At 44.3% G+C, this 24,558-nt stretch overlaps 1 protein-coding gene across 2 annotated transcripts; it reads right to left on the bottom strand.

Moving 5' to 3' along the window:
• Positions 1–1,506: 1,506 nt before the first annotated feature.
• CASP6 (caspase 6) lies at positions 1,507–22,623 on the bottom strand. 2 transcript variants are annotated; one of them, XM_019962318.2, is made up of 7 exons: positions 22,273–22,623; positions 9,373–9,415; positions 8,696–8,842; positions 8,199–8,275; positions 5,999–6,174; positions 2,843–3,002; positions 1,507–2,132 (listed from the first exon to the last, which is right to left on the bottom strand). In XM_019962318.2, exons 1-7 carry the CDS (start codon positions 22,310–22,312, stop codon positions 1,894–1,896), a joined length of 882 nt encoding a protein of 293 aa, XP_019817877.2. In that variant the 5' UTR covers positions 22,313–22,623; the 3' UTR covers positions 1,507–1,893. The 2 variants fall into 2 exon arrangements, with proteins under 2 accessions (XP_019817877.2, XP_070647180.1); XM_070791079.1 differs by lacking the exon at positions 22,273–22,623 and adding an exon at positions 18,782–18,801.
• Between the last annotated feature and the right edge of the window lie 1,935 nt (positions 22,624–24,558).

Genomic DNA, 24,558 nt, shown 5'->3' with positions numbered 1-24,558 from the left:
TCTGAAAAAGGATGTGAAAAACAATTATCAAAGAATACGTCTGTGTCTTTAGAGCTTCAGAAAATTTGTCATGTGAAAAATGAATGAATTCTTAGTAAAGCTAGCTCCCTTTGATTAGTGTCATTCCACTTTACAAAGTAAAATAGTCTTTACTTTTAAAATAGAGTTTAATTCTTCAAAGAAGGAGCTGCACATAGGTCACACTGTACTTTTTTCTGATAGGTGAAACTGATATCTGAGCACCGGGGATGACAGCTCAGTGATCAGAGGCAGGACGTTCTGCCCTTTTTTGGTCCTTAAACTGTAGTTTCTCAAATGGGAGATGTCATGTATGTTAAAACGTTCTTGATGAGAGATCATTTATTAACACACACAGAGTATGATCTTTCTACTCAAGTTCCAAGTTAAACAGACTGAAACCAAAACTAAAGGATTCCAAAGAAATTGCATGTTAATTTTATTACGAAAGGGTTGTCTTATCCTGAGACAACTGTTATAAACAAAATTCAGCTGTGTCCTTATTGTTTCCACAGCTCAGATTTGATGGCATTTTGGTGCCCAGATACATTGGTACCCGTGCCACTGCATCTGAACAAGAGGATTTTATTCAAATAAACCCTCTGACTGATCACTGAAGGAAAAAAAAAAGTGTGTGTATGCATGTGGTGGGTGGCAGCGGTTGAGCTTTTCAATAACATCAGCTAACTTCTCTTAGGTAACCAGAGCTATATAATCTTTGCCTAGAGGGCTGGCCTGTGCTCACTGGATGAGCTGAGGAGAGTTTCTGTAGTCATTCACCCTTGCAAGGAGAGCCATGGAGACAGCAGCACCTGCAGGTCAGAAGTTAAACTGTTCAACTGACAGTGAAAGCCCTGCCATGACCACAGGAAAGGGGATAAATGCCCCACTGACCTTGGCATGTAGTTGGCACATGTTTTGAACTATACCTGAAACAGCACAAACTACTGCTGAACCAGCAGGTCCCAAGTTTGTTATCAAAACCCAGACTGTTAACCATCTTCAGCCTCTGGCAGATGATTAACAAAGCATATTACTCAAATTTTACATATCATGTTAGTAAGAGCTGAATCTTAAAAATAACATCTGGGACTCCCCAGGCAGTCCAGTTGTTAAGACTCTGCACTTCCATGCAGGGGGCATGGGTTCAGTCCCTCATCTGGGAACTAAGATCCCGCACAGCACTGCCAAAAAAAAAAAAAAAAGCCACATCTGTTATTCCATAAATACGATGACGGTCTGTGAATGGGACTACCAGACAGGGCATAGGAACTCACCATGCAAGACACTGACAGAATCACACTTTACAAGTCTGTGGCCTCTACTGACTAGGAATTAACTGCTTTCTATTTCTTCTTCAAAATGCCATATAATAGTTCTTGAAGGCTTTTTTTTAAAACAGTCTTATACAAAAAAGTGGTAATTCATATGTAGATTAATTTTTATGACCAAGTAAAACAAGCCATCTATAAATTATTCAAGTAAGAATGGAAATTAGAAAATTTTAATTAAAAAATTTCAAATATTAAAGGAAAACAAGTTCTTAGATTTCAAAAGCCCTTAAAAACATTATGAAGTTTTATAAAAAAGTCGCAAAATACAAGTTAAATCAGCCAGAGATTGAGTAAACTTGCAATTTACTACAAAAGTCTAGTATTACAAATGCTTGTGGATTTTTCTCTATAGGAATTCCCTGAGGATTTCATTTCTCCATATATCAAAACCCCTTCACCATGTCCAATATGAACTATTTTAAGTTATTACAGCTTAAAACATTTAAAATTGCTACACCATTTAAATTGCTTCAACCAAGTGATACTCCTTTATATGAAAAGAGAGAATCTATTTTGAATACATAAAACAAAATAGCACCTATCATTTAGATTTTGGAGAGAAGTGCAGCTTTTTAGTTAGCATTGAGGCAAAGCAGGGAACCTGCTTCTTTCCAATCGCATTTGGGTCTCTGCAGAAGTCAACTCGGCGCTGAGAAACCTTCCTGTTCACCAGGGTGAGGAGCTCTGTGAACTCCAAAGAGGAGCCGAATTTCCCCAGCATCTCACACAAATCTTGAATATACCATGAACCATTCACAGTTTCCCGATGAGAATAATAACCTGAAAAAGACAAGAGAAGCCACTGAAGTTTCCTTGTTACCTACTGTGACAGAAAATCACTTTTCAAGTCCGAGTTCTCAAAAATCATTGGGCGAGACTAACATGTGTCCATGATATAGTTTAAAATGTTTTCTCTGCTGACTCTTCTCATGTGGAAAAAAAAGATTAATTCCACACAGTTCTATAAAAATGGTGTTGATGCTATGTAATTTTCTCCACTTCCTAAAAATTCCCAAGCTAGCAGTAAACTAGGCAATGATTTTTGAGACCAGTGATGAGAAAAAAGAAAAACATAAAATTACTACAATAGAGAACTGTCATCAAAATATTTTTCAGGGACTTCCCTGGTGGTCCAGTGGTTTAGATGCCACACTTAAAAAAATTTTTTTCAACAATGTTTTCCACAAGTGTTAACCATAAAAATGGTATCACCATCACTGACACATTCTGCTGCTAAGATATTCAATATAATTAAGCCTTAGAGCTGTATTTAACATACAGTAGTTTTCAGGAAGGATTTTTCTATAAGATACTTTATAGTTTTAAATGTCACTCTGATCACATGGCCCAAGATGTCCATTAAGCTTGTGAGCTTCACGACCAGATCTCATGTCCCATTAGAAAGACCTCACCTAAATCAAGCTGAGATGAAACGTACAGAAACTTAGCCAAGAAAGCCAATTATACATTTGTATTAAACACCCACATACCTTCTGCCACAGAGTAGCACATGAGGAAGTCGGCTCCAGCAGGAAGTGTATAAACCGAGGCCGCGTCCACCTGGGTTAGGTTGACATCTGGCGTGTCTGTCCTGTGATCGACTACATCCAGAGGGATGACCGGCACGTCATGCTGGCTGCCCCGACACGCCTGCGGGACACGGAGGAAAATCCCCTCCTCAGTTACCGGTTCTCACCCGTGCTTCACGCTCACAGTCAATGCGTCGTTCAGTACGCCTTTACAGCCACATCAACAGAATCCACTTCACAGGCATTTCACAAACAGTGCATTCAGGTTTAGAGCAGGCCAAAGCTGACAGTTCTTTTTTTCCTACTTAAGTTTTCTCATAGTTGATGATTTAAAAAACTGGCATCCTCAACTAGACACCAAATTACGTTGATTGAAAGGTATACTGTAGTGGGGAAAGCATCTGTGGTTTTAAAGTTTCTTACGCATTACGCACACCACAGCACCAAGAGCCACCCCTTCTTTTAGAAAATTACAGTTCGTCCCTAAGTGTTTCTGTGTGATCAGGTAATATATTCCCAGCTTGGGTTTTCCTTGCCAAGCTGCTTTTAAGGGTCAAAATGATACCACCTGACCTGAGAGTCTTTATCAATGTGCCTCCTGCCTTCTGCTCCTACTTTAAAGTGAGGGCTCAAATTCTTACTAATTCTGACTCATACAAAGGCTAACATTAAATGACTATTCTGGGCTTTTTGTCCCCACTCCGTTTATTTATTTATTTTTTGGTGGGGTCCTTCTCCCTGGGAGTTTGGTCTTCTTTCAGTCAGTAGGTCCCACCCCCATTTATATACTGAAGGCTTCAATATAAAACATATAACCTCCAGTATTTCAAATGTAACTGTATATGGTGATATGGTCTTTAAAGAGGTAATTAAAGTAAAATGAGGACTATTGGTGGGCCCTAACCCCCTATGACTGGTGTCCTTATAAAAAGAGGCCAGGGCACAGACAGCACACAGAAAAGCCCATGTGAAGACAAGAGAGACAAGAATCAACCTCCCATCCAAGGAGAGAGGCCTCAGAGGCAATCAGCCCTGCTGACACCTTGATCTCAGGCTTCTAACTGCAAGAAAATAAACGTCTGTTGTCTAAGCCACCCAGTCTTTGTACAGGCAGACCTCGGAGATACTGCAGCTTCAGTGCCAGACCACTGCTACAACATCGCGAATGTTGCTACAGAGTGAGTCACATGAATTTTTTTGTTTCCTAGTGCATATAAAAGTTATGTTTATACTATACTGTAGCCTATTAAAGTGTGCAGTAGCATTAATTCTAAAAAAAAGTACAGACCTTAATTAAATACTCTATTGCTAAAAAAATGCTATCACCTGAATCTTCAGCTAGCCATAATCTTTTTACAATAGTAATGTCAAAATCACAAATCATGACAATTTAAAAAGTGTGAAATATAAGTTACCCAAATGGGACACAAAGACACAAAGGGAGCAAATGCTGTTGGAACAATGGCATCAACACAGGGTTGCCACAGACCTTCAGTTTGTTTTAAAAAAGCGAGGTATGCCTGTGTGCTGTTCTGGCAGCCCTCATAAACTCAGCACAGTGCTCTAACAAGAGTCTGCTGTAGTATTATAAATGCGTCCATCAATTCTGAAATGGCTGAAGAATTATAAGCTTTAAAAGAAACATTCTGATGGATTTCAGAGTTACAAGATAAACAGAAGATTCCTAATACCCTATTTTTACAGGAAGATTTTAATCTTATTTTGTATTATCAGGCTTATTTTCAGACATTTTCTACTGTCTTCCTAAATGGAATGTAGAACATGTGGAACTCGGTGCCATCACTTGTCAAATCAACTGCAGTAAGCGTAAGAGCCGGCCTTTACTGGCTGGGGTGTGCCACTTCCTAGGCACTGTTCAAAGCGTTTTTCATCTTAGCCACATCATCTTATCCTCTCAATCACCCTATGAGGCAGTGCGCCTGTAATGAAGAATCTGAGGCATAGAGAAATAAAATAACTTGGCAAAACACTTTCCTTGATTTAGTGCCTTGACAGTGCTGGCTACCCTCTTTTTCATGAACAATCACCTATCATTCTTGTGATTTTTCTCCTATTCTTCTGAGTCATCCTCCTCGTTGTCTTCTCTCTGCCCATTCCTCATCAGTATCCCTCAGTTCTGTTCTCCACTTGCTTTTGGTAGCACCACGCAGCTCGTGGGGTCTTAGTTTTCCAACAGGGACTGAAGCCGGGGCCCTGGCAGTGATAGCACTGAGTGCTGTCAATGGGCCACACAGGAATCCCTCTCTACATGCCTTCTTCAGGGGATCCTTGACACGCAGAAGCTCATCTACTCCATGCCTCCCAGAGCCATCTATCTGCTCATTACTGCCCCAATGTACTTCTCTAACCCGGGCCGCCTGTCTCAAGTTTCGACCTGCATTTCCAACACGTCTCACAGATGCCCCAGTGCTGCAGTCCAAACGAGAAACCAGGGAGTATCCTTGACTTCTTTTTTTTAAGTAGCCCCCTACTCCCTCTCTCAAAGAATGGTGGGGTGTGAAAGGTGGCCGTGTCCTTCATGAAGCCTGGCAACATCAAGAATTCTCATTTTTCCCCAGAAATCCTTACTGGGGTAACAAAGGGGATGTTATTCAGGCCCCCCCCCCCCTCCACAAATATTTTTATTCTTACTACAAGTTGGGCAGCGGCTAGCCACATCTTGGCTTACGGGAAAATGTGAAAGGACTAGAAGTCTAGCTGGAACTAGAAGTCTTCATGCCCTCCTTCTCCTCACTGGCTGGCACGTTCTCTAGCCCCCAGACTACACCTGGTCTGAACAGGCGGTGCCCCACTGCACTGGTCCATCAGCAGACACCTTCTCCAGAGGCCCTACCTTGACACCGGGCTGGGCCAGGGAGTCATTTCCAAGTAATATTTGTTATTTTGAGTCATTTCTAAGTAATAAAGATTCTGAGCATCTTTATGTTAAAGAACTACCACTAAAGCTGAAGCTGCAACTCTGATTGGCTAGGATTCAAAAAGGGCCTTTTCTGATTACTGGAGAAAGTTAACTTCCAAAATCAGCTTTAGTTCTTTCTAATCACATGTACAGAACCATGGCCTTTATAATTAAGATTATAACATAATCAGTCTTACCTGAATGATAAATATCTTGGGTTTTCCAACCAGGCTCTGACACTTGTCTCCTTTGAACAAGCCTGTTAACGTCTGAATTTCAATTTTGGCATCATATGCATAGATGTGGTTGCCTTCACCGTGACTCAGGAAAACACACAAAAAGCAATCTGCATCTACGTGGCTAGCAGTTGATGCTAAAAAGGACCCCAAAAGTTATTTAGAAATGAAAATAAGGTACTTATTATCTACATATAAAATTTTAATTTACTAATATTAGAATAAAGTTTCAGATAATTGAGGGAAAATTTTACTATGTCTAATGAAACAACTTATTTAATTAAGCAACGCTTTATACAGTACAGTATCTGACTTTTAAACATCCAAATTATTACAGTTCAAAGAAATAAGAGTTTGAACAGGTTTTTGTTAGCTTTTTTAAAACAATAATGACATGGAAAACCTAAAGGGATTATTATGGGGAACCCCTAAGAAGTTTCTCTGAATCAGCAGCGACCTTCTTAGGGCAGACTGGAAAGGCACAGGAACTCCCCCGTAACACTGCCCTCCGTGTCGCTGCACCTCGGAGCGAGGCAGCGCCGCCACTGCTCTGTCTACAGTGCTGGGGCCTCCCCAAGAGTGAAGGCACGAGGCGGATGCCCTCCAACATGAGGAGCGAGCAAAGTAGGAAAGCTGGTGAGCAGCCCGGTGAAATTATTTACAGAAGAACCCTGGTATGAGGGTCCTCAAAAAATTAAAAACAGAGCTACCATATCCTACATTTCCACTTCTGGGTATATATCCAAAGACAGCGAAAACGCTAACTTGTAAAGATATACGAGCCCTTGTATTCTCTGCAGCATTATTGCAACAGCCAAGATACAGAAACAACCTACATGTCCACTAACGGATGAATGGACAAAGTGTGGTCTGTGCATATACAGTGGATGAGCATTCAGTCATTAAGAAAAGGAAAATGTGCAATTTGCAACAACACGGATGAACCCTGAGGGCATTATGCTAAGTGACCCAAGTCAGAGAAGGACGTGATCACGTCACTATATGTGGGAACTAAAAACCCAGCAAGCCAGCAAGCAAAACCAAGTTCAAAGTTGCAGGGAGCAGACTGGTGGCAGCTGGGGCAGGGGAAAGGAGACGTGTGAGGCAAAATGGTGAAGGGGTCAAAAGGTATCAACTTGCAGTTACAAAATACGTAAGTCCTGGGGATGTTAATATACAGCATGGTGACTACAGTTAGCAGTACTGTACTGCATATTTGAAAGCTGCTAAGAGAATAAATCTTAAAAGTCACGAGAAAAGAGTTTGTAACTATGAATGGTGACAGACGGTAACTAGACTTATGATGGCAATCATTCCCCAATGTACACAAATGCGGCCCCATGGCCTGCAGCACACCAGGCTTCTCTGTATGTCAATTATACCTCAATTTAAAAAAAAAGTTCTGAAGAAAGTTTAATGATGCAATTGTTCTAATAGTCCATTGACAAATTACTTAAAAACCTATGGCATGTGGTGATTATTATACACATTAAGTTGTTAATTTACCTACTGCATGCTGCTGCTGCTAAGTCACGTCCGACTCTGTGCGACCCCATAGATGGCAGCCCACCAGGCTCCTCCATCCCTGGGATTCTCCAGGCAAGAACACTGGAGTGGATTGCCATTTCCTTCTCCAGTGCACACATGCATGTTAAGTCGCTTCAGCCATGTCCGACTCTGCGACCCTATGGACAGCAGCCCTCCCGGCTCCTCTGTCGGATTCTCTAGGCAAGAGTACTGGAGTGGGTTGCCATTTCCTTCTCTAACCTACTGCATAGTGATGTAGAAATTATGAGATAATGTATGTAAATCAGCAGTATTTTGAAGTCAGTAAAAAACGGGTATGGAAGGAGTCAGTTAAAAAATGACTGCCCAGCATCTGTAGTATGTGCATCTTAGGCTTTTAATTGCCAAATGAAAAGATCATTACATTCATTTCCAGAGTGGTCTATAACTTGGTAGGCATTTAGAGACTTTGCAAAGGTCTCTAAATCTGCTGAGTAATGTATAATCAGAGAGGCACAACCAAAACCTGTAACCCATGCTAAATTAATTGACAAGACTTTTTCACAACAGTTAATTATTTGGACCTGTCTCCATACAAGGATAATTAAAAACTACTCAGTTGCATCAAAGGAAGATGAATAGGAAAACTACTTACCCTCATGAATTTTGAGCAATAGTTCTTCTGCTCTAAGATCATCAAAACATTTTACTTCAAATCCTAGATCTGAAAACCTGGAGATTAAATTGGATACTAGCTTATGAGCTATTCAAAACTGTCATATACTCCTGATTATTTGAGGAATTTATACACATTTTTATGACATAAATTGACTTTTCTTTAGGGAGAAAGAAAAATCAAATATGACAGTGATGGTTTTCCTCGATTACCCATGGCAGAAAGGGATTTATTCATGGTAACTGATTTAAGTTAGAATACTGCCATCTACTATGCAGATATATTTATAAGAATGCAAAGACTGTTAACATTTAATAGAACAGGATTAGGGGGAAAATTCAGGCAAGTTCTTAGGGGAGGCTGAGCCCAAGTGAGGTTCATCCTCAAATACTCTTGGCTCTGTTATTTCTACAGTGCGGACAAGTAGTTATCGCTTAAATATCTGACCACCTGGGTGTTAAATAAAAGAGTACCACCTGCGCCTCAGATTGTCTCTGTCAGCACTGGTGCCAGGCCTGTTCGGCAGGGTTAAGTGCCAGAAGAACCTCTCATGATTGAAGATTAATGCAATTCCTCTCCTCTTGTGGTCCATTTTGTACTTTTCAGTTGGATCAAATATTTCTCTGTTTAGGAAAAGTTTAAAAAACAATCACTCTAGGTCATATTAAATAATAAGCTCCTCCAAGCCCGAGGTCAACACACAGAACAGACAGAGGCCTGCTGCGTCCTCCTCCACCAGGCTGACAGGCCACTGCTGTGCCTGGGGCAGGCCTCCCAGCCGCACTGGTCAGGGAAGTCCTGAAACATCTCTGTACCGACTGGCAAACGGCAGCCATCCTGAGCAAACCCCTCCCACGCCCCCAATTCCTCTGCTTGGGTGTCTTTCCCCCAGGGCTCCAGAGACCAGGGACTAAAGACAATGGTCTGGCCCAGGCCCAGGCCATCCCAGTTGTTCAACATCTTGAGCCTCAGTCTAGGTCCCTTCAGAACCAGGGGCAGCAACCAACCCGCACACCTACAAGCCAGCCCTCCAGATGCTAAACCTGACATTCTCTGCTTTTCAGCGCCCATGTCCCTTTCTTACTTTGATTTCTGTAGGCCAATGATGGCCACTAAAGGAAAAGACCTTAGTGAGTAAACAGAACATTATTACCTCCTAGGGAAGGCATCTATTTCGGTCATGTTTTGTTCTTCACCTATTAAAAGAAAGTAGGGTTTTGTTAATATACTTTTTGATTTATGGTCATAAAACACATTAGGAACTCCCAGCTACCTTGATACCTATCGGCTAAGCTCCTTCTGTCTTGGTTGGTTTAAAAGTCAAAGGATGTGAGAAGGGGGTAAGGGAGAAGGAAGGGAAAGTGCTGTTAATAATAAATGAACTGTACGTGCCACAACTAGAGAAGCCTGCACACCACAACTACAGAAAGCCCACGCACTTCAAGGAATACCCAGCGCAGCCAAAATAAATAAACGAACCGTAAATGCATGGCTCAGTTCTTTCTCACCTCCAACTCTTACATGCAAAATAAAAAAAGATCATAAACAGAAATGGAAAAATACTACTCACATTCATTTGCTGCACACTATGCCAAAAGTAACAAATGTAGCTCTGTGATTATGAAGCTCAAATGAAATATGAAATTCATTTATTTTGCAGCAAATGTTTTTTGCAAATATTCTCTCAAACAGAGGAGGAGTGAAGTCAAGCAAGAGAACTGAACACAGTGTGGTTGACACTGGATTACCCTACTGCCTGGAAGCGGCAGATGTTTTGGTGGAGGAAGGAAAGGGCAAAGACTCAGATTCTGATCTCCTGCACGACACATGCGCTTGTTATGATCCTATAATGGGGACCCTCTTCTCCTAACCCCAAATCAGACTTTCCCACCCACAAGACAACCTCTCATTGAATCCCTCTCCTCCCAGGAACAGTGCTGTGCAACAGAGCCTTCTGCAGTGACAGAATGCCCTATACCTGAGCTGTCTCTGGGGGCAGCCAATGACCACATGTGCTTTTGAGCCCTTGAACTTTGCCTAGTGCAACTGAGGAACTCAATTTTTAATTAACTTCAACTAATTTAAATTTATATAACATGTGGCCAGTGGCTTCTCTACTGGACAGCAATAGTGAGTCTACCATCTTCTATCAGAAGAGTCCATATGTTCATGAATCTGCTTTTACCTGATAAACAGCTTGAGAGGGGACAGAAGGTGACGACTACACAAATACTAATAATGTAGCAAGATGCCCCTTTCAGTTGAGGTCTCTGAAAGAAGGTGGACGGACCCTAAGGCTAAACTCCTACCCATCATCTCCCCACCAAAAGGGTAGTGTTCCCCTCACTCCTTGGAGTCTCCCCCCGCCCCCCCCCCCCCCAACATCTGATGGTTCTAACCTCATGTCTCCTCACTGACAAAAATCCACCTAGGCAGAGAGGATGAGGAGAGGGAGAATTCAACTCCAGGGCCCTTTACCAGTCACTCTCAGCCTGCTCCTCCTGGACTGCATCCAGCATTCAAACCAGCCAAGACCCCAGAGAGGCATCACCCTTCCCCTGTCCAATAGGCCCCAATCAGTTTTCCTTAACCTTCCGCATCAATCCCTGGCCTGGGTGATAAAACGCAGATTCCTGGTCCCTAACCCAGATTTACAGAATCAGAATCCTGGGAGATGTGCCAAGGTGATTTTCACTCGCACCGAAGATTAGGAGTCAGAAGCAGCCTCTCTAATGCATCCTCGCCACTCTCCCGAGGCTTCCGTGCTACCCTCATCCTGCTGTACGGCGGACACTTCCTACCAAGCTCTCCTCTATCAGGGGACCTCCCTACCATGCAGCTGCTTACTGGGGGATCTCCTATTTCACACAATGCTCTACTGAAGACACGCCCTACCCCCACACAATGTTCTAAAAGGGGTCCCAACCACTCCACACACTGCTCTACTACGGTCACGTGGTACCTCGTACCCTGTCCCACCAGGAGACTTCTCCACACACTGACCCTGGGGATTATTAATACTTCCTGCTGGACACTGTCCCACCAGAGACATTCCACACACTTCTACTAGAACTCTTCCTGCCCTGTGCACTGGATACTGGGGACACGTCCTCCTCCCAAACTCCTCTATCCAGAATACTCCCTCCGTCACACACTGCGCTCCTGCCATGACGCTCCCTACTCCACACACTGCAGAACAGCCGATGCTTCCTAATCAGATGCACTGCACTCGGGGTGCTGACCCAGTGAACACACAGCTCGAGGGGGCACTTCCGGTTCCACCCTCGGCTGGGCGCAGCACACCTCCTCCTACCAGGATTACTTCCGACACCACACGCTGTTCTCCCCGGGACACTTACAATCTGCTGTACCCGGAATACTTCCTAGTCCACACGATGATGTGCTGGCATACTTCGCAGCTCACACACTGCTGAAGGGAACGCAGCCAGCGCCACACCCTGCTCTACAACAGGAACTGTGAATCCACACGCGGTCTAGCCTGGGGACTTCGTCCTCCACACACTGACCTACCAAGGTACCACCTATATATACCCTGCTGTATCCGGGACACACCCTACTCCACACACTGCTTTGCCAGGGTACGACCCATCACACTGCTGTACTCTGGATACAACCTCTCCTTCCTCTACAAATACTTTGCCCAGAATCCTCTCTGCTCCACACACTGCTCTGTGGACGGTTATTTCCTTCTCTGCACACTTTGCACCAGTGACTTCCTACTCCACTCAGCGCTCACCCGAGGAGACATCCTCCCTTCTTATGCCACAAGCTGCCAGAGATGTCCGACTCCACACACACTCCACAAGAGATGTCTCCGACTCCACGCTCTGCTCTACACCTGGGATCTCCCTACTCCACCGTGTTCTCCGTGGTTACCTACTCCACACACAGCTCTATGTGACATATGCCCTCTACTACCGCAGTGCTCCACCAAGGGTAGTTCCTTCACTGTTCCTTAGGCCTCTTTACCTAGAGATCTCCTCCTCAACAGCGCTATACAGGGCACCCTTCCCTGCTGCGCTCAGCGCGGATACTCCCTACCCCAGACACTGCCCCACTGAATGTACGTCCTGCTCTTCCCACGCCACACACCGCCACATCCAGAATACATCCTGCTGCACACGCTGCTGTGCCAGGGAGAACTTCCTGCTCCACACTGCTCCACGGGCTGCATTTCCTAACAAGACTCCCCTCTGCTCAGGGATGCTGCCCTTCTGCACACACAACTCTTCTAGGCTGACTTCCCACTCTACATACCAAGCTACCCAACATCCCTCCGAGCCCGTAAACTCCTCCACCCAGAATAGTCCCTACAACACAATGATACAAGAGGATACTTTCTCGTCCACACACTGCTCTCGGGGACACTTTCCACTCCACACAGTGCTCTACTGGGGCTACTTCCTAGTCACACACTGTTCTAACTGGGATTCCTTCTACCCCACAGATTGCCCTCCCAGAAGACCTCTTATTCTACACACTGTCTACTGGGGTTCCTTCCTGCTCCCCACACCGCTCTACTAAGCAATATGCAGGGTTTCCTCTCCTTCCATTTTCAAAAGCATTCCATGATCTACTTTTTTTTCCCTACCTCCTTTTAATACCCTTCAGTTCAGTTCAGTTCAGTCTCTCAGTCATGTCCGACTCTTTGCGACCCCATGAATCGCAGCATGCCAGGCCTCCCTGTCCATCACCAACTCCCGGAGTTCACTCAGACTCACGTCCATCGAGTCAGTGATGCCATCCAGCCATCTCATCCTCTGTCATCCCCTTCTCCTCTTGCCCCCAATCCCTCCCAGCATCAGAGTCTTTTCCAATGAGTCAACTCTCCGCATGAGGTGGCCAAAGTACTGGACTTCAGCTTTAGCATCATTCCTTCCAAAGAAATCCCAGGGCTGATCTCCTTCAGAATGGACTGGTTGGATCTCCTTGCAGTCCAAGGGACTCTCAAGAGTCTTCTCCAACACCACAGTTCAAAAGCATCAATTCCTCAGCGCTCAGCCTTCTTCACAGTCCAACTCTCACATCCATACATGACCACAGGAAAAACCATAGCCTTGACTAGGCAGACCTTTGTTGGCAAAGTAACGTCTCTACTTTTGAATATGCTATCTAGGTTGGTCATAACTTTCCTTCCAAGGAGTAAGCGTCTTTTAATTTCATGGCTGCAGTCACCATCTGCAGTGATTTTGGAGCCCAGAAAAATAAAGTCTGACACTGTTTCCACTGTTTCCCCATCTATTTCCCATGAAGTGATGGGACCGGATGCCATGATCTTCGTTTTCTGAATGTTGAGCTTTAAGCCAACTTTTTCACTCTCCACTTTCACTTTCATCAAGAGGCTTTTGAGTTCCTCTTCACTTTCTGCCATAAGGGTGGTGTCATCTGCATATCTGAGGTTATTGATATTTCTCCCGGCAATCTTGATTCCAGCTTGTGTTTCTTCTAGTCCAGCGTTTCTCATGATGTACTCTGCATATAAGTTAAATAAGCCTGTGACAATATACAACCTTGACGTACTCCTTTTCCTATTTGGAACCAGTCTGTTGTTCCATGTCCAGTTCTAACTGTTGCTTCCTGACCTGCATACAGATTTCTCAAGAGGCAGGTCAGGTGGTCTGGTATTCCCATCTCTTTCAGAATTTTCCACAGTTTATTATGATCCACACAGTCAAAGGCTTTGGCATAGTCCATAAAGCAGAAATAGATGTTTTTCTGGAACTCTCTCGCTTTTTCCATGATCCAGCGGATATTGGCAATTTGATCTCTGGTTCCTCTGCTTTTTCTAAAACCAGCTTGAACATCAGGAAGTTCACGGTTCACGTATTGCTGAAGCCTGGCTTGGAGAATTTTGAGCATTACTTGACTAGCATGTGAGATGAGTGCAATTGTGCGGTAGTTTGAGCATTCTTTGGCATTGCCTTACCTCCTTATCATTAAAACAATCACATAAGAAAGAAATAGAATCACTCAAACTAAACACATTAAATCTATATCTAAAATTCAATCTCATCTCAAGAAACAAGAAAAATCTCCATCTGACCTTACACCTAAAGCAACTAGAGAAAGAACATCAATAACACCACCACCACCACCAAAGTTTAGTAGAAGGAATGAATGATAGCAGAAATAAATGAAATAGAAATGAAGAAAACAATAGCAAAAATCAATAAAACTAAAAGTTGGTTCTTTAAGAAGATAAACAAAATTGATAGGCCTTTAGCCAGAATCATTAAGGAAAAAAGGAGAGGATTCAAATCAACAAATTTAGAAATAAAAAAGGAGAAATTAACAACTAATAATGCAGAAATACAAAGCATCATAAGAGACTATTATAAGCAACTATATGATAATAAAATAGACAACCTGGAAGAAATGGACAAATTCTTGGAAAGGTACAACTTTTCAAGACTGGACCAAGAAGAATTAGAAAATATAAACAGACCAATCACAAGTAAGGAAATTGAAATTATAATGAAAAATCTTTCAACAAACAAAAGGCCAGGACCAGACGGCTTCACAGGCAAATTCTGTCACACATTTAGAGAAGAGATAACACCTATCTTTCTTAAACTCTTCCCAAAAATTGCAGAGGAAGGAACATTCCCAAACTCATTCTACAAGGCCACTGTCACCCTGATACCAAAATCAGACAAGTAAATTACCAAAAAAAAAAAATTAAAGATCAATACCACTGATGAACAAAGACACAAAATCCTCAACAAAATACTAGCAAAAAGAGTCCAGCAACACATTAAAAGGCCCATACACCGTGATAAAGTGGGATTTATCCCAGGGGTGTAAGGATTCTTCAATATATTCAAATAAATATGATACACCATATTAAATAAAAACCATATTATCATCTCAATAGATGCAGAAAACTTTTTTGACAAAATTTAACACCCATGTATGATAAAAACTCTTCAGAAAGTGGGCATAGAAGGGATCTACCTCAATATAATAATAGCCATATACAATAGGCCCAGAGCAAACATCATTCTTAATGGTGAAAAACTGAAAGCATTTCCTCTAAGATCAGGAATGAGACAAAGATGTTCACTCTCACTATTATTATTCAGCATGGCTTTGGAAGTTGGTGGCTCAGACAGTAAAGAATCTGCCTGCAATTCAGGAGACCTGAATTCAATCCCTGGGTTGGGAAGATTCTCCTGGAGAAGGGAATGGCTACCCACTCCAGTATTCTTGCCTGGAAAATTCCGTGGAGAATTATACAATCCACAGGGCTGCAAAGAGTTGGACATGACTAAGTGATTAACACTTTCACTTGGAAGCCCTAGCCATGGCAATCAGAGAAGAAAAAGAAATAAAAGGAATACAATTGTAAAAGCAGAAGTAAAACTGTCCCTGTTTGCAGATGACATGATACTATGCATAGAAAATCCTAAAGATGCTACCAGAAAACTACTGGAGCTCATCAATGAATTTGATAAAGTTGCACGACACAAAATTAATGCACAGAAGTCTACTGCCTTTCTATACACTGACAATGAAAGATCAGAAAGAGAAATCAAGGAAACAATCCCATTTACCACCATAACCAAACTAATAAAACACCTAGGAATAAACCTACCCAAAGAGGCAAAAGACCTGTACTCAGAAAACTATAAAACACTAATCAAAGACATAAAGATGACACAAACAGGTGGAGAAATACACCATATTCTTGGATGGGTCAATATGACTTTATTACCCAAAGCAATCTACAGATGCAATGCAATCTCTATCAAATTATCAGTGACATTTTTCACAGAATTAAAACAAAAAATTTTACAATTTGTATGGAAATACAAAAGATCCTGAAAGCAACTGTCAAATTGCTGAAAGCAAATAGTCAAAGCAATTGTGAACAGGAAAAATGAAGCTGGAGGAATCAGGCGCCTCAACTTCAGACTTACTACAAAGCTGCAGTAATCAAAACAGTATGGTATTGACATAAAAACAGAAATATGGATCAGTGGTACAGGACAGAAAGCCCAGAGATATATCCACTCACCTATGGTCACCTAATCTATGACAAAGGAAGCTAGAATATACAATGGAGAAAAAGTCTCTTCAAGAAGTGGTGCTGGGAAAACTGGACAGCTACACGGAAAAGAATGAAATTAGAACAGTACTTAACACCGTACAAAAAAATAAACTAAAAATGGATCAAAGACCTAATTTAAGACAGGGCACTATAAAACTCCTAGAGGAAAACATAAGAAAAACATTCACTGACATAAAACACAGCAAGATCTTTTGACCCACTTCTTAAGAGTAATGAAAACCAAAAATAAACAAATGGGGCCTAATTAAACTCAAAAGCTTTTGCACAGCAAAGGAAACCATAAACAAGATGAAGAGACAACTCTCAGAATGGGAGACCATGACTGCAAAGGAAGCAACGGATAAAGGCTTCATCTCCAAAATATACAAACAGCTCATGCAGCTCAATATAAAAAATAAAAAACAGGGACTTTGCTGGTGGTCCAGGGGCTAAGACTCCAAGCTCCCAATGCAGGAGGCCAGGGTACAATCCCTGGTTAGGGAACTAGATCCCACAAGCCACAACTAAGAATTCAAGGGCACAACTAAATATCCTACATGCTGCAACACAGATCGAAGATCCCCTGTGCTGCAACCAAGACCCAGCCCAGCCAAACAAATAAATAAATGTTAAAAAATACAAATAACCCTATCAAAAAATGGGAGGAAGACCTAAATAGACATTGCTCCAAAGAAGACATACAGATGGCCAACAAACCTATGAAAAGATACTCGACATTGCTAATTATTATAGAAAAGCAAATTAAAACTATGAGGTATCACTGCACACCAGTCAGAATGCTAATGCTAATGCTAAGTCACTTCAGTCGTGTCCGACTCCGTGCGACCCCATAGACGGCAGCCCACCAGGCTCCCCCGTCCCTGGGATTCTCCAGGCAAGAACACTGGAGTGGGTTGCTGTTTCCTTCTCCAATGCATGAAAGAGAAAAGTGAAAGTGAAGTCGCTCAGTCGTGTCCGACTCTTAGCGACCCCATGGACTGCAGCCTATCAGGCTCCTCTGTCCATGGATTTTCCAGGCAAGAGTACTGGAGTGGGGTGCCATTGCCTTCTCCGCCAGTCAGAATGGACATCATCAAAAAATCTACAAACAATAAATGCTGGAGAGGATGTGGAGAAAAGGGAACCCACTTGCACGGTTGGGAATGTAAATTGCTACAGCTATTATGGAGAATGGTATGGAGATTCCTTTAAAAAGGTAGGAATAAAACTACCACATGATCCAGCAACTCCCACTACTGGGCATATCCCCTGAGGAAACCAGAATTGAAAAAGACACATGTGCCCCAATGTTCACTGCAGGGCTATTTACAAAAGACAGGACATGCAAACAGCCTAAGTGTCCACTGACAGATGAGTGGACAAAGATGATGTGGCACAAACATACAATGATGGCATATTACTCAGACATAAGGAGGAATGAAATGAGGTCATCTGTAGAGATTTGGATGGACCCATAGTCTTTCCTACAGTCAAGTAAGTCAGAAAGAGAAAAACAAATATCGTATATTACTGGATGTATGTGGAAATCTAGAAAAATGGTAAATGAACCTAGTTCCAGGAGAGGAAAGAGAGGCAGCTGTAGAGAATGGACATCTGGACACAGAGGGAGAAGGCGAGGGTAGGATGAACTGGAAAATCATGATTGACATATATACACTACCACATGTGAAACGATAGCGTAGTGGGAACCTGCCATAACAGCACGGAGAACCAGCTCAGGGCTTTGTAATGACCCAGATAGATGGCACAGAGCAGTGGGCGGTGGGAAGGAGGCCCGTGAGGGAGGGTCTATATGTATACATGTAGCTGATTCACATCTTTGAACAGCAGAAACTAACACACATTGTAAAGGAATTACACTCCAATTAAAAAAAAAATCTGTATCTGAAAGCCAATCACTTCCTTCCCCCTCCAAGAATCTGCATGGGTTGCAAAGCACAGAGTCTCTTCTGAGAATCCCAGAGGAGCGGCAGACCCAGCAGCTCCCCTCCCCCGGCTTCTGCACCTTGTTGGTAGTGAGCCTAAGGCAGCCTGAAGTGTCCCCAGCAGAGGTTATGCCAAGTGGCTGGTCACCAAACTAACTCCAGTCCTTGAGAGTGAAAGCACTGGAGATGTACACGCTTTTGGGTCTCTAAGGCTTCTTTTTCATAGTCTCAGGAAGGAGCATCACAGTTCTCCTGGGCTGATGTAATTTAAGCTGTGCGTTTGAGTCATCTCAAATATTGCCGTCAGCTGACAGATTTAGGGAAGACAGCTAGTATTAAGTAGTTCAAGATTAATTTGTTTAAAATGACATTCAGTTTCAAAGTTAACAGGACAGTCTCACTGAGGTATTTTTTTTAAAGTTTTTTTTTGTTCTTGTCCCTGTTAACACAATAGACGTAGAAAGAAACTGGGCTCTGAAAACTTAATTCTGAACCTCACAGGCTCTAACCTTCACTCTGCTATAACCTACAATATCAACACTGACCTGGTCCAGCTGCCAGTCTGTTCTAGCAGTTTGCTGAATCGGAATAGAAAGCTATGGAGACAGACATTAGAACAGAAGTTCCGAAACTTCCTCGGAGCTGATCAATTTTACCCAGCTTCAGAGAACAGACATTATTGAGGCAGGAGACAGTTGGGCTCTAGAACAGACATTTACAACAGACATTTACAGACCTTTGATCACAGTTCCTGGGGGCAGAAAAGATAGGCTCCAGGCCAGACACTACCAGTCCTCTGCTGACATTTCCTGAGGGCTTTGGGCTTTGTATTTATGACCAGACTGCGGTCTACATTTCAAGATCTGCTCTTAGATATAAAAAAACAGGAATACAGTGGATAACCAGACCTTATGGGTTATCCACTGGGTACCTTCTGGCAGGAACAAAGAGGGGCTAAACTCTGTTAGAAGATCAAGAGGTCATACATTTCCCATTCTTAGGGCAAAGGAGACACTACACATGTCCAAAAGGCTTCAAGGGGCCAAAAGAGGCAGGCAATGTCAGAGCATGGTAAGTCTTGCTATTCCCCCCACCATATGCCTCTGCAATGAAATCCATCTTGACTGAGGGGTGCATGCACACCCAGGGGAGGGTCCTGAGACAAACTGACTGCGGGGTGGAGAGTAGGAGATACAGAGGTGTCAAAACAAGACAACTGGCCAAAGGTAAACAAAGGCCAGGAGTCGCTCAGTCGTGTCCGACTCTTTGCAACCCCATGGGCTGTAGCCCACCAGGCTCCTCTGTCCATGGGAGTCTCCAGGCAACAATACTGGAGCGGGTTACCATGCCCTTGTCCAGGGGATCTTCCCAACCCAGGGATCAAACCCTCATTGCAGGTAGCTTCTTTACCGTCTTAGCCACCAGCACTGTCCTATATAAATGACTTAACCATCTCGCGAAGAGTCAGCCACAACTGAGAGACTGAACTGAAACTTCTTTTTCCTGTGTTCCTCATTACAGAGGACACACCCGCACCCTTTCTCTGCAGGTGTGCGTCTCTGGCTTTAGTCTCTCTGGGTTTGCTCCCATTTGTCATTGTGCTATGTCTCTAATCATAAACTTTGTACCTGCATTTACAGTTTTTGCCTCTGTAAAAAATGCATTTTTCACTGGGGGCAAGAGACAGGGGAAAACAGGTTCTAGCCTCTAGCCCTTACTGGTCTGGAAGCTGGGATTCCTGGTTTTTATCGAGGCTACCCAGATTCAACTCCTGGGCAGGGAATTACAATCTCGCTTCATGCCAAAGCTCACTGCTGCCACTGCGAGATCATTATGATTCTGTCACAGTCATTTTAAACTGTATGTGCCCAACAGGCCAACTTTCAAGAAGGGTGCACTGTATCACTATACTGCATAATGCGAAGAGCCGACTCACTGGAAAAGACCCTGATGCTGGGAAAGACTGAGCGCAGGAGAAGGAGAAGACAGAGGATGAGATGGTTGCATGGCATCACTGACTCAATGGACATGAGTTTGAGCAAGCTCCAGGGATGGTGAAGGACAGGGAAGCCTGGCATGCTGCAGTCCATGGGGTTGCAAAGAGTCAGACACAACTTAGCGACTGAATGACATACTGCATGAATACAAATAAACTGGTTTTGTTGACATGGAGAAAATAAATCTTAGTGAGGGAGATACTCTGTATAAGATTTATAAATTCCTTTTCATCTGCAATTATTCTCAGAAATGGGTCAACCAGACTCTTCACCTCTCCTCCCTTCTCCTTGTCTCTAATTTATGCAATTTTCCTCTCCATCATAATGTAACCGTCTCTTTGCCCAAACTCGCTTTTTACAAAGCCAATCAATCATTCTTTTTCCTCCACACCTTAACCTGAGAATGCCTCCAGCTACCATTTGTTGATGGCTTGGCACATGAGATAACTTTATCTCACTCTGCTCCATAGGCCCTTTGAGACAGAGAAAGTGCAAGGGGCTTATCTAAGGTTGGTGCCTTGGAATTGGTACTGAAAGGCCCGGTTCTGCCTGCAGATTCCAAAGTCCATACGCTAGCTGTTAACATGGTAAAACCACTCCCACCAGGGAGAGACCAGAAACCTTTCTAAACCAAGTGCTCACTTCTCCAAACTTCTTCAGTATCTACTGTTGTCATCTTCATTCACTGCAGTATCTGTGACAATCTACCCATATTCCTTATCAAAGTTAGTTGTCACTCAGTCGTGTCTGACACTTTGCGACCCCGTGGACTATAGCCTACCAGGCTCCTCTGCCCATGGGATTCTCCAGGCAAGAATACTGGAGTGGGGTGCCATTTCCTTCTCCAGGGGATCTTCCCGACCAGGGATCGAACCCAGGTCTCCCACATTGCAGGCAGAAGCTTTAATCTCTGAGCCACCAGGGAAGCCAAAGACTGGTTTAATAATCCTACCTTCAGTGACTCGTGTCAGGCCTGGAATACACAGGAAAAAGAGTAATGTGGACAAAGAAAGGGGAGCAAGTAGGAAAAGGAAGGAAACCATTACAAGAATGGTGGGGGATGTAGCAAAGAACAGAAAGCTCTGAAATGAAGGCACTCTATGTGGATTGACCGCCGGCGAGTCAAATCACTCTCCACCTTCCTCCCCCGACCCCGCCCCGCCCTTTTTAAAAACTATGGCCAGGCTCAGAGTTTCTAAACCTTATCAGTAATATAAGTGACAGGGAAGAACGTCCTAAAGCATGTGTTTAGAAGCTGATTATTTTGTAGAGAAAAGTTGTTTGCTGTTTTAGTCGCTGTGTCCGACTCTTTGAGACCCCCATGGACCTCAGCCTGCCAGGCTCCTCTGTCCGTGGGATTCTCCAGGCAAGAATACTGGGGTGGGTGGCTGTGCCCCCCTCCAGGGGATCTGCCCGATCCAGGGATCCGACTCAAGTCTCCTGCTTTAGCAGGCGGATTCTTTACCATCTGAGCCATCAGGGAAACCCCCCGAGAAAAGTTACCGTGGCTTTAAGTTAAGCTCACAAATAACTGCAGGTTTCCCGGATGCAGGAGAACCATGGGGGCTGTGCAGCTCCCAAGGCCTGACTTTCAACTCCAGTTTCCGTGCGGGCAAGCCCGGGGCTTCTCTCTGTCCCGGCGCCCCCGCGGGCTGCTCACGCTCCACTGTTACTATAGCCAACCACTTATTTTTAAGTAGAAGTGAAAAAAATAAGGCCCAACAAGACCCAAAAGTTAACTTTTCTTATGACCAGGCGCAGTTAAAGTTCAAATAACCACGACAGCTAGACAGAGATCAGCGCCCGGAGGACAAAAGCGGCCGGGGAACTCCCCAGCGCCGGGCGCCGCCACCAGGGACCGCAAGGAGGCGGCGGCTAGGTCCCGGAGTTGTTTTTCCTGAGCCAAGAAGCCTAGCTGCGCCCACCCGACCCGAGCGCTTCCCTCCAAGACCCTCAACTTCTCCCGGCCACCGAGCAAAGCGGGGGGAATCCGCGTCCCCACTCGCGCCCGCGCGCCCCTCTCAGCACCCGCCACCTACCTGGACCGCGAGCCCGGCGAGGCGGAGGCTCCGAGCTCATCGTAGCGGAGAGCTTAGCGCCGACGCCCGGGCGGCCTCCGCTTCCTGAAGCCTGGCCGCTGCCCCCGCCCCTTCCTCCGCCCCCGCCGCCCCGGCTCCCTGCCTTCCAGCGGTGGAGGCGGGGTTTGGGGGGGTCCGCTGGTGCCCTTTCCTTCGCTCCGAGATCGCCGGGGCCGGAGCGCCCGGGCAAGGCAGAGGATGCGGTCTCGCCCGCCTGGCGCCTGGGGAGCCGAAGCCGGCCCCCGGGAGATGTCAGCAACGATTCCGAAGACAACCCGCGGTACTGGGGTGGGAAGCTGCAGGCAATTACAGATCACCTGCGGCGAGCCCCGTGTCGCTCGAGCTCCGCCCCCCGTCTCTGCTACCCCAGCGTCTTAAAGGTGTGCGCTGCAGTGTTTTCCTTTTCCCTAGTAGTCGTTTTCCCAGTGCCGGTGACTTGTTAGGAGGATTTTAAAACGCTCTTTGTTTGTATAGCGGATTCGGGACAAAGTAAACTAGAGGCAACTCCAGAATTTTCAAGTCTGACTTTCATATGTAGTGTTAATTATGGCAAGGAATCATGCAGAAATTCGGAGACCCGACTTTGGGCTCTGTAGATTATGACTTTTACTGAGCTAGAGCATGTTTGCTGCATTTAATTGAGCTCCTCTTCGAGTGGCTGGTTATTCTGTAAATTTGCTTCAACGAGTAACTCCTGAGACTGAAGAAAACGTGGCCTTATCTTTTCCAACTTCTCATGGTCTCGTCATTTAAAAAGTAACCAGTGGCAGACGGAGGGAAATGTGTAAGACACAACTTCCAATATTAGCCTGAGATCCGATTTCTAGAAATGGGATTTCCCAGGTGGCGCTCAGTCGGTAAAGAATCTGCCTGCAATGCAGGAAACCTGGGTTCGATCCCTGGATGGGGAAGAACCCCTGGAGAAAGAAATGGCAACCCACTTTAGTATTCTTGCCTGGAAAATCCCATGGACAGAGGAGCTTGGCAGGCTACAGTCCATGGGCTCTCAAGACTCCGACACGACTTAGTGACTAAACCATCACCATAGGAGGCGCTAGTGGTAAAGAACTGGCCTGCCAGTGCTGGATGCCAGAGACAAGGTTCAATTCCTGGGTCAGGAAGATCCCCTGGAGGAGCTCATGGTAACTCACTCCAGTATTCCTGCCTGGAGAATCCCATGGCCAGAGGAGCCTGGCAGGCTATGGTCCATAGGGTCGCAAAAAGTCAGACATGACTGAAGCAACTTAGCATTCACCCTTCTATAAATATCACCCTTTTATATGAGAGAAAACCAAAATCTAACTTCCTACATGTGCTGTGGTTCAAAAAAGCACACAGAATATGAAATCAAAGGATTTTACTGACCCCTTCCATTTCAGTTCAGTTCAGTCGCTCAGTCGTGTCTGACTCTTTGCGACCCCATGAACCGCAGCACGCCTTGCCTCCCTGTCCATCACCAACTCCCAGAGTCCACCCAAACCCATGTCCATAGAGTCGGTGATGCCATTCAACCATCTCATGCTCTGTGGTCCCCTTCTCCTCCTGCCCTCAATCTTTCCCAGCATCAGGGTCTTTCCCAATGAATCAGCTCTTCGCATCACGTGGCCAAAGTATTGGGAGTTTCAGCTTCAACATCAGTCCTTCCAATGAACACTCAGGACTGATCTCCTTTATGATGGACTGGTTGGATCTCCTTGCAGTCCAAGGGATTCTCAAGAGTCTTCTCTAACACCACAGTTCAAAAGCATCAATTCTTCAGCACTCAGCTTTCTTCACAGTCCAACTCTCACATCCATACATGACCACTGGAAAAACCATAGCCTTGACTAGGTGGACCTTTGTTGGCAAAGTAATGTCTCTGCTTTTTAATATGCTGTCTAGGTTGGTCATAACTTTCCTTCCATGCCATTTACTGTTCGTTTTATTGTAGGTATAAAATATTTCTGAAATCACTTTGTTCCTAGTGCAGTGAAGACATGGAGTATCAGTATGTCCCTCATAAGCTGGTTGAGACAATTGAGTTAAATTACTGTATTTAGAACAGTGCCTGGCTTGTGAAAAGCTCAGTAAATTTTTATTGCCACCATCTTAAGCATATTGAAAGTAGACTTGGCCTTCTTTTGGTTTGACTATTACCAGGAAGTTGCTTAGGATGTAGAAGGTACTCAATAAATATTTACCCATTGAATGAGATTCATAATTTCAGCATTTGTACTCTGGACTTTACCCAATTTGAATGAGTTATCT

This window comes from Bos indicus, chromosome 6, assembly GCF_029378745.1.
Source record: "Bos indicus isolate NIAB-ARS_2022 breed Sahiwal x Tharparkar chromosome 6, NIAB-ARS_B.indTharparkar_mat_pri_1.0, whole genome shotgun sequence".
NCBI classification, from domain to species: Eukaryota; Metazoa; Chordata; class Mammalia; order Artiodactyla; family Bovidae; genus Bos; species Bos indicus.
Note: the sequence above shows the minus strand (reverse complement) of the source record. Positions and strands in the feature narration are given on the sequence as shown.